The sequence below is a fragment of the Elgaria multicarinata genome, chromosome 6, assembly GCF_023053635.1.
Source record: "Elgaria multicarinata webbii isolate HBS135686 ecotype San Diego chromosome 6, rElgMul1.1.pri, whole genome shotgun sequence".
Classification (NCBI taxonomy): domain Eukaryota; kingdom Metazoa; phylum Chordata; class Lepidosauria; order Squamata; family Anguidae; genus Elgaria; species Elgaria multicarinata.
Genome location: NC_086176.1, coordinates 42,401,656 through 42,416,333, shown reverse-complemented (window position 1 = coordinate 42,416,333; position 14,678 = coordinate 42,401,656). Strand labels below are relative to the sequence as shown.

The 14,678-nt window shown below is 39.9% G+C and overlaps 1 protein-coding gene across 1 annotated transcript; it reads right to left on the bottom strand.

Moving 5' to 3' along the window:
• Nucleotides 1–432: 432 nt before the first annotated feature.
• Nucleotides 433–11,563, bottom strand: PLGRKT (plasminogen receptor with a C-terminal lysine). The gene is made up of 5 exons (XM_063128551.1): nt 11,437–11,563; nt 9,808–9,894; nt 2,491–2,621; nt 1,757–1,866; nt 433–918 (listed from the first exon to the last, which is right to left on the bottom strand). The coding sequence occupies exons 2-5, from the start codon at nt 9,886–9,888 to the stop codon at nt 797–799; spliced, it is 444 nt and encodes a 147-aa protein (XP_062984621.1). The 5' UTR covers nt 9,889–9,894; nt 11,437–11,563; the 3' UTR covers nt 433–796.
• Nucleotides 11,564–14,678: the final 3,115 nt, after the last annotated feature.

The window sequence follows — 14,678 nt, the reverse complement described above, 5'->3', positions numbered from 1 at the left end:
ACATCAGAAATGGCTGTATTCAAAAACCATTGGGTGAATGCTTCAACCTCCAGGGCACTTGGTTACGGATTGTAAGGTGGCTATTTTTGAACAAAGGAATTTCAAAGGCAGATTTCAACATGAAGCAGATGGACTTTATATCCCGTCCCTCCTTCAGGTGCCCACAGCATTCAACAAGAGCATCAGACATTTGAGAACCACCATATTAAGAACTTGCATTGACGACTAAACATTTATGAGACTTCATGCTCACTATTAAGCAATATGCTGCAGCTATTACTGACAAATAAGGTTGCAATCATTTAACATCTACCTGGAAATAAGTTCAACTGAAATCAATGGGGGTTGCTTTCAAGTAGATATGCATAGTATTGCACTATAAGACAACAAATAGGATTGGGGGGGGTGAAATCAAGTCAACTAGTAAAGCACTTGTATTAAATCAGTTTTATTTCATAAAGCATATTACATTTAGGCAATACTTTTAAAAATATTTTTCCCTGATCCAGCTAGGATACTGTGCATGCAGTTTCTTCTCTGCACCAATAGTAGGAGCTGTGCATAAGTAGCCCAATAAATTAAAAAAGGCTGAAATTCTGCAGATCAACTTTTTATGTGGGAGAACAAGGATCTGGGCTTTGTCTCCACATTTCTCTTTCCTGCCAAACAGCTGATTGGTAATATTTTAGCTATTTGGAAAAAGGTTCCATGCACACACTATTGGATCAGAGTGTTAAGTCAGCAACATGATTACAAATACTTATTTTTGTTCTTGATGTAGTGCTTTGTGACAAAACTATTTTTCAATAAAAAACCTGCTCTGTGCTCTTCTGGCTTTTTCAAGGCCTTCAAAAGTGAGGGGTCCTTTTGGCATTTCTAGCATAATGCACTCTGTGTCAAGAATGTTCTCTGCTTCACCTTGAAGAAAAACAATCACAACATTTACTAGTGCAACAAATACCTATTTCCCAGATAGGCAAACTGGTGAGACTAAACAACAAGTAACTTGTCCAAGTAATTGAGTCTACACATCAAAGGTGTGGGTGTGGGGTGTCTGAGTCTCAGAACATAAAAACTGTTTTGAGACAACAGAATTCTGTTCCACCAATTTCACAGAAAGGCAAGCCAATTGCCACAAATCACTTCTAATTAATTCCCTCTAACACTAACCTCTAACATTAATTCCCCCAAAATAGGAATATCATTCCTCAAATCATTTCCTCCCCTTTACACAAAACCCCCATGGTTCGCACCCATAAAACTAGACAGTTTCTCTTTCTTTCAGGTTCACCTCCCAAAACAGAAACACCCACCCACACTCCCCCTCTGGATCACCCCTAAACTCTTTATCTCTCTTACACATATGTACACCCCATCTATTCACAAGACTCAAACGCTTACTCTATTCATCTATCACCCAAACGCACATACTTTTCTTTTCTTTTTGCTGGATGGCTGGGCATCCTGCTGATTGATGCTCTGGGCTGCAGCTGCTCGCCATCTTAATTTCCAAAGGAAATTAATGGACCATGTGAGACCCAGAGGCATTGTGGGGAAATTAAGATGGGAGTGTTTGAGGACATAGCTTAACTCTGAAGCAATTTCAGCAGCTAGTAAGGAATTATTATTTTAAAATATTGGGAGGGGTTGGGCGCCACGGGATTTCAAAGAAGGTGTCTTGGGTGTAGGGGAGGGCACTGGCACCCATAGGCACTATGTTGTCATCCCCAGATTTAAGTTATATACAAATACTTACCTTTCATTCTTTTTAGAAGTGATCCATAACCCATATCATATTGATAGGCCAATATAAAGCTTAAAGGAACAATTGGAAGAAAGAGCTGAGGCTTCTTATTTTTAATTGCCCTATTTAAAAAAAAAAAGGGGGGGGAGAAATCACTCTTGTAATATCCAAAAGCTTCAGACAAAATAATAATGCATTTTAAATATCATGCTAAGGTTTAAGCTAAAATATACTGGTATTTATTTATTTAGGTGTTTGGTGTATTTTGGTCCAGCCTTTTGACTTATCCCCCCCCCCTCCCCAGGCAACCACTGGAATGTGGCTCAGGAGCGTCTCCAAAATGGAATTTGGCCCCCAAGCTGAAAGAAATTCAACTCTCCAGATTTAGATAGGGTATTTTGTGAGAAATGTACTAATTCCAACAGATGAATGATAGTGCTGCGGTTATCACTAGTGCCAAGTGACACAACTACTAGAACGCAGATGTTATTTGGTAACAATTTAAACAATTGAATTTTATTTTGTTATTGTCATCATCTTCCTCAATTTCAGTATGGACTGGGGACTCCTGCACCGTGGAACCATAGTACATGATCTACATCCCCCATTGAGTGGATTTGTGTTTGTTTATTTGTTTGTTAGTGTAGAGTTTATCTCTGAAAACAGTTAACTGGGGAAAAAGAAAGCACAATGAAAATTGTATCTCATTTGTTAGTTATTTAGGGGAAAGGGGAGGAATTGCATACCCAACCGTTAGACCCGCAGCTGTAAGTCCAAAAAATGTTCCAAAATACTTGAGTAATTCCCGTGTCCAAGCAATCTGCATAGCCATCTGCCTCTCTCGCATTTGATTATGCATGAGGAGTTGCCTTTCCAGCTGGATGTAAAGAGAAAACAAAGATATTTTATTTGCACATATGAATAAGCTTTCCTAGAGGACACTTGTTGTCAGCGCCTACATAACTGCTACATATTGCCACAACAATCTGTGGGAAATAGCAGTTTGTGCTAATATTTCTTGTTCCAATTACTGGACAAAATGGTTCTTTATTTTAATCTCCCTTTTGATGACTTCATTAGGGATTTTTTTTTCTGTTTTAAAAATCTCATTAAATTTGATTTGTTTTTGAAATAAGGTTAACAAAATAAAGGCAACAAAAAGAATGTACATAATAATTAATCACAATCACTAAAGAAATAAAGGAATCGGTCACTTTTTTGAAAAGTGAAAGGAGATGCAGCCAAGGTCAGGATGTTGTGGCATCTTCTTCTACTTGATATGGTGGGAGCTGAATTTAAGCTCCCATCATCCTTGGCAGAAAGGGTCAATTGTCAGGAATGTTAAATTTAAGCAGGTGATTTTTAAACCAAGTCATAAATCTTGTCAGTGTCTCACTCTGAACAAAGGAGTCCAGATTCCTAGCCATCATTTCTATCGGAAATTTTAAGAGCACAAGAATTGCTATATTCTTTTATCTGCTGACAATGAATGCAGAAAATTCAGTATTCTGTCCTCCGTGAACACAAGTGGTCAAGATGGTAATCTTCGACTGAGGCAGCAACTGGGAATCTCTCTCATATAAAGAGCCATATTTCCAAATAGAGGGGTGTAAAGCATGCTAGAGGGTGTCAAATTGGAGCTCATTTAGTGACACTTGCCTGGAGAGAGTCCACTTATCTTACACTCTATAACTTTTCCTGTATCAGGTGAACACAGCCACTCTTTTGTGAATGATGCATAGCAGTATGGCTGTGATTATAGGTATAGAAATGTATGCATGCATATGTATACACTTCACATGTTAATATATGTCATGATTTCTGTAATGACAGAGACTTGGAACTACGACCACTGGAACAGGAATCAGGGTGGTCACACAAATAAAAAGGTGTAATCATCAGCTCATAAAATCTGAACCTCTATGTGATTCTGGCCAGACTCAGAGCTTGCATGTTACTGGAGATTATCACATAGGGTTGATTGCTTGTATGGTCCAGTACATACTCTTTCATCTTGTAATTCTATTACATTACCATTACTAGATTAGATTGTCTTTAATATCAACTATGATAACTAGCATAACTATAAACCCACAAAGATACATCAAATACTATGACTTTTATACGCCTGCAAAAATATTGGACAGTACCCAATGGTATCATTCTGCAAACTCAAATAGTACTAGCAGAGCTCTGCCGAATCTCTGTTAGACAAGTGATTGCGCATTAAGCTTGTGCAACCAGTTGTGCATTATGTTTATGTAACTGGTTGCACAATTTATTTATTTATTTATGTCATTTTTATACTGCCCAATAGCAGAAGCTCTGGGTTGCGCAAGCATAATGCACAACCGCTTGCACAACTGCACTTGTGCAAACATGTTAGTTAGATTCTCCATTTGCTAGGACATCGGCCATAGTTCCATAGTACTACTGAGTATGGCATCGGATAAAGTAATTCAGTGCCATTACTTTCAAGAACATAATAGATTTCTTCCGTTGATAAATTACTATATCTTCAGATGGACTTTTACTTCTTTCATCCTCTTCTCTAATTGAGAATGCTAGCTCTCATCTACTTTTATTACTTCTATTTTACTGCTCTACCTAATTATAATTAAGTATAACTACAGTAAGACAAAATATTGGTACTTGAATCTTCAAAGGAAGACCCTTGGCATTATAAAGAAAAACCACCTAATTCCTTTTATATATTACTCTTTAGCACAAACATTAAAAAAATAATCCTGGCAGAAGATACAAGGCAATACTGGGATGTTTTGCCTGAAGCAAAGAAAATATATTAGTTTAGAGAAGAGTTTTAACAAGCATGAAACTTTAATCTTACATTCCTACTTAATACTTTAAATATGTTTTTACAGCACAAGCGTTCTTGTCCAGTATTATTATATTTAATCATTAAAGTAGTGTTTGTCCACATAGAATCATAGATCAAACTATGGCAAGACAGTGCTGCAAGACAATTATGATTTGTTCCCCCAATTAGGACTACATGCAAGATTTACAAATACTTGAAATTGGTATATCTTCCACAGGCAAAGAATTGAAAGATTGCTCAACATGAACATAAAAAGCACCCTAAAGTCTTTCTAATAAATAATCCTTTTTGGCTTCCTACCCTGGTAATTACCAATTGTATCTATTTACTCTGGCCTAATTTTTATAAAGCGTTTTGAATCCCAGATACCAATTTTTAAAACCTTAAATACTAAATGGTTGTTGTTCTTAAGCCTGTAAGTGATATTACAATGTATGATATCCAGAGAGGTACGTCTTTAGAAGCTAGTGCAATTTTAGGTTACATTAACAAGTATGGAGTCCAGAACACAAGAAGCAATAGTTGCAATGCACTGGTCAGAGTCCATCTAGTGTACTGTGTCCAGTTCTGAGTGCCATACTTATGGACCCTGTTCAGATGACTTGCTAAACCATGGTGGTTAAGCATTTTGAGCTAAACATTATAGCTTAGTGTGTCATGTGAACCATTCCTAAACACGATGGCTACATCATCACAGTTTAAACACATTGACTAACCATTTGCTGTAAAAGGGTTAGTGGCCTAACCATGGATTAGCATGTTTTTCGAACAAGCCCTAAGAAGGACATTGACAAACTGGAATGTGTCCAGAAGAAGGTGATAAGGATGATGAGTCTGGAACCAGGACCCAAGAGGAATAGTTGAAAAAGAGTTGGGTATATTTAGCCTAGAAAGAGAATATTAAGGAGAGACATGACTGGTCTAGAAATAACTGAAGACTCTCACACGGAAAATGTATAAGACTTGTTCTCTTTTGCTCCCAAAGGCAAAACTAGAACTAAATGGTGGAAATAGCTAGGAAGCAGATTTCAGCTAAACACTAGGAAAAGCTTCTTAAAAGTGCACACTGTTTGAGAGTAGAATAGATTGCCTCCAGAGGTGGTGGGCTGTCCTTCACAAGAGGTATTCAAGCAGTGACCATCTGGATGGCCATCTTTCAAGGATGCTGTAACTGCATACTCCAATGAGCACTGGATTAGACTAGGTGACTTTTAAGGTCCCTCCCAGTTGTAATCCTCTCTGAATAAAATGAGATCTTTTATAATACATTTCTTTTTATTCTAGATCCAGTGGTGGAAATTATTTTTTACTGTGGGACACAGGTAGCACAAACAGAAGTCTCATAGCCTGAACCCTTGAAACAGAACAGGATAAGCAATTCATTTTTCATTGTCTATGGTACAGAAATTTATTTTGACTTGCTGTTGTTGCTAGACAAACTGGCTTTGCAGAATTTCAGAACACTTCAAAATTGGAAAGCCAAAACTAGCCCAAAGAAATGAGACTACCACTGCTTCAGTAGATGTGTGTGATGTGACTGTTGTGGACACCTACTGAATAGTAACAATTACTAGTAAAACACTTCCTCTTTGTCTCCTCTCCTCACCCATATCTGTGTTATTTAGTTTGTAACTGAAATGTTTTAAATGCATGAAAGAAAAACTCAAAATCAACTTCATACATCCCTTTAAGAAAGAAGGAGGAATGCAAAATCCTTCACTTCTGTTCTTTCGGTTTTCCTTACAATAGAAGCCAACTAGACCAAAATCTAGCCTAGTCCATTTTGCTGCTCCTTTAGCCTCTAGGATACTGGAATTGGGTGCAAAGTGGCTGCAACTGGGAAAACAGAGCAACCCCCACACCCAGCACTGAAAGCTCCCTTATAGTATAGTTATCACTCAACCACAGCTTTATAAGAGTAGTTCCTTGTTACCACTAAGAGGGAACTCATATCAGTTCTCCCAGAGAAATAATACTGTGCAACAATCAAGTAGTTTTTGAAGTAAAAGAAGCCCCTAATAAACAATCAGGACAGTATCCATTAGGGGTGTGCGCTCCGCATTGATCCGGGGGTCTGACGGACCTCCAAAATCACGGTGCAGTTAGTGGGCCGTTTTAAAACTGTTGGAAACCCATGGTGCAGTTAGATGATTGTTCAGAGCCCTGAATGGATTCATAGGTATCCGAAGTTTTTTTAGGTGACGTGAGGGCTTGTTGTTTCATGTTGATGGACAGCTAACTGAACACGTCCATATTAGGAAGATGCTGGGGAGGGAGGGCTAGTTTTGAGATTAATATCTGGCTAACAGTCTCCTCTCTGTCCCCGCCTGACCAAATGCAGCTATCAACAGACCAACAGTTCCCCATCCATGCTGTACCATATTACATCTACAGTGAGAAACCTGTGTAGATATAATCTGCACTATTAACCTTCCTCTATTAAACTTAGAGGAAGGTTAATAAGACCATAGATGGAATATTGGAAGCATAATGCCAAGTATCAAGAAATGGGCCAGGAAGATCAACAGAAAGACTTCAGTCTGATCCAAGATCAGCACACATAATGTAAGGTGATGGAACAATAAGCAATAATTCCAACTGAGGCAGACATGGCAACTGACATACCAGAATTCAGAAAAAGGTACACTGTATATGTTGGCAATGACAACATTAATACTTATGATATTCATATCATGTCCTTCTCAGTATAACTATGCCTGTGGTGTCTGTGAGATGGATCCAGCATCAACATTCTGCCAGTGAAAGGAAAGCCCTTGGAATCGGGACTTCCATGTCTGCCCCTCCTCCTATGAATGCCCCAAATCCCCTCTCCAAAGCAAATTTAGAGAGCATGGGTGGCTCTGCAGGTGGGGGCAGGAGAGGACACAGAAGTTCTGTTCCACCAGTGGTATCAATGCTGGATCCAAGCCTGAGATTAGTAGTGCTAATCATATTTGGCCCATATGACCTAGTCTCGTGAACAGCATGCTCAGCTTGGTCCTTGGAGACCATGTTCAGATCTCACATCCACACTGTATTCATTACCTAGCCTTGGGCAAGGCAATTGCTAACTTCATATTTTATATTCCCCTCCCCACAAGTATATGAGGAATCAGAACTATAATAAAATCTGCCTTCCCCAACTTGTAGTCCTCCAGATATTTTGCACAACTTCCAGAATTCTTGACCATTGACCATGCTGGGTGGGGCTGATGCAAGTTGAAGTCCAAAATATCTAGAGCTCTAGATTAAAGAAAGCTGGAAAAATAGTCATTGCAAGGACAAACAATAAGATAAAACTGTTATCTAAATTTTTATTCATGTTCTTACATTTTTTTCAGTCAGTCATCTATAAGGTTACTGACAAAAAAAGTAATATTCTCATTTCCTGAGAGAAGAAGTTTTAAATTTCACAGGGCACACTTTGTGTTAAACACATAATTCCCCGCCATTAGAAGTTATCACAATTTCACTGTCTAATGTTAGATTAAGCTAACAGCTACATGTGAAACTAATGTAATTACTATTACATGGTTCAGGTAGCCAGGAAACAGGAAACTACTAGTAAGTACATATCTTCTATCCTACTTGCAGCAACATTATGTTCAACCATAATTCAGCTGAAAAGTGTTGTGTGATTATAAACAAATCAAGTGTCCCTGATCATATGGAGATAAACAATGCATAGCAAATAAATAAATAAATCTGTATAACCGACAAAACATTCCACCTAAAGGTAGCAATCTAATAAACGTTAGACACCCAAGCACGACTGCCATTGGGTTGCATCCAAACACTCAACTGTCTCTATAGAGAAAAAGGAGAAACTTTTTTTTTGACCCTGGATTTCCCACATCTATATAAACCACCCCTCCACAACATATCTCAAACTAGGTTCAATCCTAAATTAATTTACACAGTATTACTGTCAAGACTCTGGGGCAGACATCCGCAGCCTCAGTTAGGAAGGGCCCAGCAGGGTTGGCTTACTACCTTCTGAAGTGAAGTAACACACATTAACATGGCCCAACACAACAGCCCACCATGGCTTAATTTACCTATGGGGGGCTTGCCATGGCTTGTGTTATGGAAATCCAGGCTTATGAACTTTCAAATAAGCCATGGCTTATTTTGTTTAACCCTCAAACAACCCCTGCCACCTTGTTTCGTACAACATGACAAACCACAGCAAGTTGGGTGTCGGCAGGCACCATCCAAAAATGGTGCCAGTGGGCACCCAGCATGACACAACAGTCCCCCACAGGTAAATTAAGCCATGGTGGGCTGTTGTCTTGTGCCAACTAGTGCAGTGTCATCTAAAGAGCCCAGAGCACCACCTTTAAGATAATTAAATTCATAGTCTAACCCACTTCATTTACGTGGCAGCATTCCAGTGCTTCAAGTAAGCTTATTGGTTATGTTTGTATCCTACCCCTTATTAGTTACATTTCTATCTCATCTTTCTTCCAAAGAGTTTCCTAACAATGCTGTGAAACATCAAATTCTTCCTCAGTTATGACACTCACTATATGGCCTTGGAAAAATCACTCTCCCCCCGCCTCTCTCAGCCTATCCTAAATGACATGGTTCTTGCAAAGCCAAAACACCTCTCTGACCTTACTGCAGGAAGAGCAAGATATAAATGCAATAAAGAATCATGAAGGTTATTTTACAAGAACACAACTATTACCCTCAGTCTCATTTTTTGCATTTCTGTCTCTGTGCAACTGAACCTCATACAACAGGCCATTCAAGCTCAAATGAACACCTTTCTCCTTTGTGTTGACAGGAAAGCTTATGATTTGTTTTATTGCTGGAATACAGCACAAGTATCACATTATGTCTGAACATGTGGACAATTGGAAAAGTCACTTAAAAGTGGTCCCACATTTTGTTGTGGTGAAGGGGTAGTAATTTATCACAAGTCTGTTGTAAAGTGGCTATAACATTGATCTCTTATGAGACTGTTAAAATGCACTAAAATGGGATTTTAATCTAGTTTATATTTGTTTGTTTGACTGTGTGTTATGAGTCACTGTAAGTTTCTCTGAAAGCAACTGAGAGAGTGTGCCTGAAGGCTCAATAAATAACCATACACATTTTCAAAATATTTTAAAATTTAAATGAACAAAATCATACACCAACTAGTTCCACCACTATATCAAACCCCAGAGTAAATATTTCTAAAAATCATTGTTAAATTTCCTGTAAAGTAAACACCAACCTGAAGTCGAGAGTTCATAAGCATGAACTCCTGTTGATTCTTTAGGTTTTCATTGATAGACTTTGAAAATATGAATCCCATTTTGATCTAAATAGATAGAGCAAATTTTAGCAATAATTAGTTGGAGCCAGACTTAGCATACTTAGAGTAGACCTGTTAAAATAAATGGAACTTGTTAGTCCAAACCATTGATGCAAAAATCCCAAACATATTTCACAATATTTCTTTCATAAAATTAAGACCTGAAATCAAAATGCACCAATCTTGATAAGAATACACATCCACTAAAGAAGCTGTAAAAAGAAACTGGAAAAATGTTACCAAAATGACAGACTACCTGGAGGAAAACAATTCTGACAATAAAGGCTGAGAATTGTAAAAGTTGTACATTTTGATACAGACTGGGGTGTTTAGTCTCTCAAGAGCACACTTTAATTTGGGGGGTAGTGGTGGTTTCTTTTTAATGAAAATAATTGTTTTAAAATATTACAAGATGTTATCAACAGGATCAGTGAAGGATTTATTGCACATCACAATGATGTCTTCAGCACCATCCAACTGTTGACCACAAAGCGAGAATAATTTCTGTCTACACAACATATGGGGTGGGTGGGTTTAGAATAGAAAAGAAAAGAAAAACATTTATGAGCACATTCAACTACAGGAAGTATGCCTACCTTCCATTGATGGCTGAAGAGAAAGGTGTATCTGTAGTGAGGAATCTATAAAAATGTGTTTGTGCATAAATATGTGGAGGAAAAGAAGTTACATTAACATGTGCAGGGATGTGCCTTTAGTATGTGGTGAAGATACCCAGGTCAACGTAGGCATCTGGATGAAGAGCAAAGTAGCTCTCAGGGCCAAATCAGACATTTAATCCTATGCATGTTTAGACAGAAAAAAAACTACAACTCCCATTATCTCCAGTCAGCATGGCCATTTTCTGGGAATGGTGGGAATTGTAGCTAAACATATTTGGAGGACAACAGTGGGTACGGGGGAGGAAGGGAGACCAAAACTCTTGTTCACGACCTTGTCTTTTTCGTAACTGAGGCTGCTATTAACACCTTTTCATTCCCACCTTCTTTTCCCACGGTCTATTTTTTCACCTTACAAGTGCAGTCAGTAAATGATAACTAGTTCAGCAGCATATCGATGGTCATTTATAATCGTAAAACAGTGGCCGTGTAACCAGAGTACAAGAGGACAGATACTTTCGAAACGTTAAATTACAAGCCCAGGATCAGGATGTCATGAAGAATATCTTTGTTTGGCACTTCCGCTCCGTAGACCTACACCAGAGACAGACGGTTACTGCAGCACCCCAACCCAGCCCTCCAAAACATCTCACGTGCAGCCTCGGTAGGTCCCCAGCTTCTCCTGCATCCCCAGACCCCTTTACGTGCTGTCTGACCTCTGTGCAACACTCCATCTACCTTTCTCAATATATGCAAGTCATGCTCTAGTTTCCTGCATGGACACCATGTACACACCCATGGCACATGCTCCGCACTCCCATATTTACTGGCGGCTTAATCGTTCACACGTTAATGCAGCCGAGCAGCAACCCCATTCCTGCAATCAGCCCCTGAAAACAACCAATATTCACCCCAGAACCAGCCCCACCACCTTTTATTCCTCCTTTCGGTCTGCGTTCTTCCCTTCTCCTTAGCCCACGTCTTCCTAAGTCCACGACTAAGGTCCAGTTCCCCCCTGCTTTCACTTCTCTCCAGGGTACGACGAGCCTCCACCGCTTCGGGAAAGTTGTGGGTTGGCCAGGACACGGAAGATTTCCGGGCACAGTTTACTCTGAGTGGCCGATGAGCGTCTTGCCCGGAGTTCATATTCTGGCATCAACAAAGAAGGGGTTTATTATAAAGCGAATCAGCAAGCCGCTGCGGGGTGGAGATGAAGAGTGATAGCAGCTCCTTGTAGTAGCCCCCCGCCCCACCTATTTACAGGAAAGTAAACGCCACGTACAAAGGATTGGTAAATCAAGGCTTTGAGAGAGAACTGTACCTTTAAGAGAGCAATCTTATGCACACTCCTTGAAAATAAGTCCCATAAGCAGAAAAAAGGGGCAGCCCCGCCCACCCCAAATTTCAGCCCCGCCCACTGCAGGCATGTGCTCTCCGCCCACCTTCTCAAAGGAGCTCTGAAGGAATGGGGATCTGAACAGATAAAAGGTTCTTCGCGGCGTGCAAAATCCTTTAAAACATGCAATGGAAAGAATATGATTGCTGCTGCGTACTTATTGCACACCAGATGGCGCTATTTGCTTTCTAGGATCGAGCACCCCGCCGATTGGCTACTGAACAGCTGAAATGTGTGCCCAGGGCTGGTTTGGTGGGCGTACGCTGCCTTTGTAGCCATCGTTGCGACTGAAAAGAAGCAGTGCCTGTGCTTAGACAGCGGAAGGTTGTTCTGTCTAAAAGGCTTTATTGATCTACGAGTTGATGGTATGGTTATGACTGGGTATACGGCTTCTTCTCCTGTCTGCGTCTCTCCATATCTAGATCCCTGCCTTCAGCACCAAAGCACAGGGCGACACGCTGAGAAATCCCCCAGTAGATGTGTGCACGATGAGGTTATGCAGTGGGATGCAAGCTCTGTCTCTTCCCTCCACTAGATCTACACCAAGCAGGATATAACGCTTTGAAAGCGGTTTTAAACATGGTATGTGGAATGTGTCATGGGCCCCAACCGTTGTCAATACCATTATAAATTGTTAGAAAGTAGTAGTGTAGATCTTGCCCAAGACCAACATAGCCTTGATGAGGTACATAAATAACCAGGGAGCATCCCAATTCAAACTCAAATTAGCTTACTCAAAACTATACCACTAAACAATGGGATTTACTTCCAGGTAAGAATGCTTAGGATTACAGCTCTCATATAACTGATATGAGTTGGTGAGCTGGAAAAGATACACTTGCAATGAATGTAGGCAATTATGACCAAATTATACATTACATGAGAGGTCCATGCTTGGATCTTTCCTCTCCTCCTTCTTGGAAATGCATCTGTGAAGGGCTTCATATTTTTTCATTCATTCATTCATTCTTTATTTGTAAAATGTATATATTGTTTAGTATAATAAAATCTCTAAGTGGTTCACATAAATATTAAAAATCATATTTAAAACACTATTGGAGGAAAATTCTGAGAGTGCCTTGGACTGCAAGAAGATCAAACCAGTCCATACTCCAGGAAATAAAGCCAGACTGCTCACTTGAGGGAATGGTATTAAAGGCAAAACTGAAGTACTTTGGCCACATAATGAGAAGACAGGATACCCTGGAGAAGAGGCTGATGCTAGGGAAAGTGGAAGGCAAAAGGAAGAGGGGCCGACCAAGGGCAAGATGGATGGATGATATTCTGGAGGTGACAGACTTGACCTTGGGGGAACTAGGGGTGGCGACAGCCGACAGAAAGCTCTGGCGTGGGCTGGTCCATGAAGTCACGAAGAGTCGGAAGCAACTGAACGAATAAACAACAACAAAAGAACAATTTCAACTACAGTAACAATACAATAAGCAGTATTGAGCAGCATATAATTAATTCATTTTCTGACTCCCAGACTACACAGGTAAGGGCTTTCCAGGTCGTTTGCATCACCACCAAGAAGGCCTGCGTTTAAGTCATTATGTGATGATATTCTGTTGGTTACAGAATGGCCATTAAGGCCTCCTTTTTTAAACTAGAGGCAAGGTGGGAGAGTATCTAACCCTTTACAGTTCTTCCACACTGGTTCCTCAATCAAAATCATCCCCTAAAGTTTGCCGTGGCGGGGGATGGGGGAGGGTAAAATAAGGTACTAAGCTAATATCAGTCATTTAAACTCCCTCCTCGAAGCTGCTAATGGTGGGCCTTCTGTGCCTATTTTAAAATGGTTGTTTTAAAATAATATAATGCCAAGAAATTAACAGCAGGATGCTTTCAGACTTAGTCATGCTTAGTGTATGCTCATTGAAATCAATGGAACCTATGTTAGCCATGACTAATTAGTTGCATGGATTCAGTAATTCTTTTGTAAGTATGACTAAAACTAGATCTAACCAGTGCAATCCTGTACATGGCTAACAAATAGGTGGCTCTGAAGCAATCTCACAGCACTTAGTGTGTGTGTGGTGTGTGTGTTTGTTTTGTGGGGTGGGGTGTATGCTCTAGGAGGTGGGAGAAGGGAGTACTAAGGAAACTAGTCAAGAGATCTAAATGAAGTGGGGTAAAAGGCATACTGGACTGAAAAGTAGGGACTTGAAGAAGTAATGAGCAGTGGAAATGGCCATTCCAGAAAGTGGGACTAGGGCTGGCAGGCAGGAAGCTTATTGTTGCTCAGTCTAGAGCAGGGGTTCCCAACGCAGCATCCATGGGCATCTCCAATGGCGCTCAGGAATGGGTCCCCAAAGTGCTAATAAATAATAATTTATTGTTATTATTGCATTTGTATACTGCCCCATAGCCGAAGCTCTATGGGCAGTCTACATAAGATTAAGACACTTAAAAACAATATACAAAAAATTTAAACCAGAAAAACATACAATATACACATACATTTAAAACCACTATAACAACTTTAAAAAACTATGAGCCTAAAAACAACAACAGACCCAGGCTCATCACATATTGCTAAATGCCTGGCACCGAAAAGATAACAATGTTGGCACCAGGCAACATTCCACAGTTGGGGGGCCACCACAGAGAAGGCCAAGCTTCCCTCGGAGTAGGCACCCAGAGGAAGACCTTAGATGTTGAACTTAGCATTCGGGTACCATCCCTTATTAAAGGGATGTTGTGGTGTCAAGTAGACATGAAGCAAATGTTTTTACTGAATACAATGCAGCCTAAGATCCATAGACGTGACTGGTAGA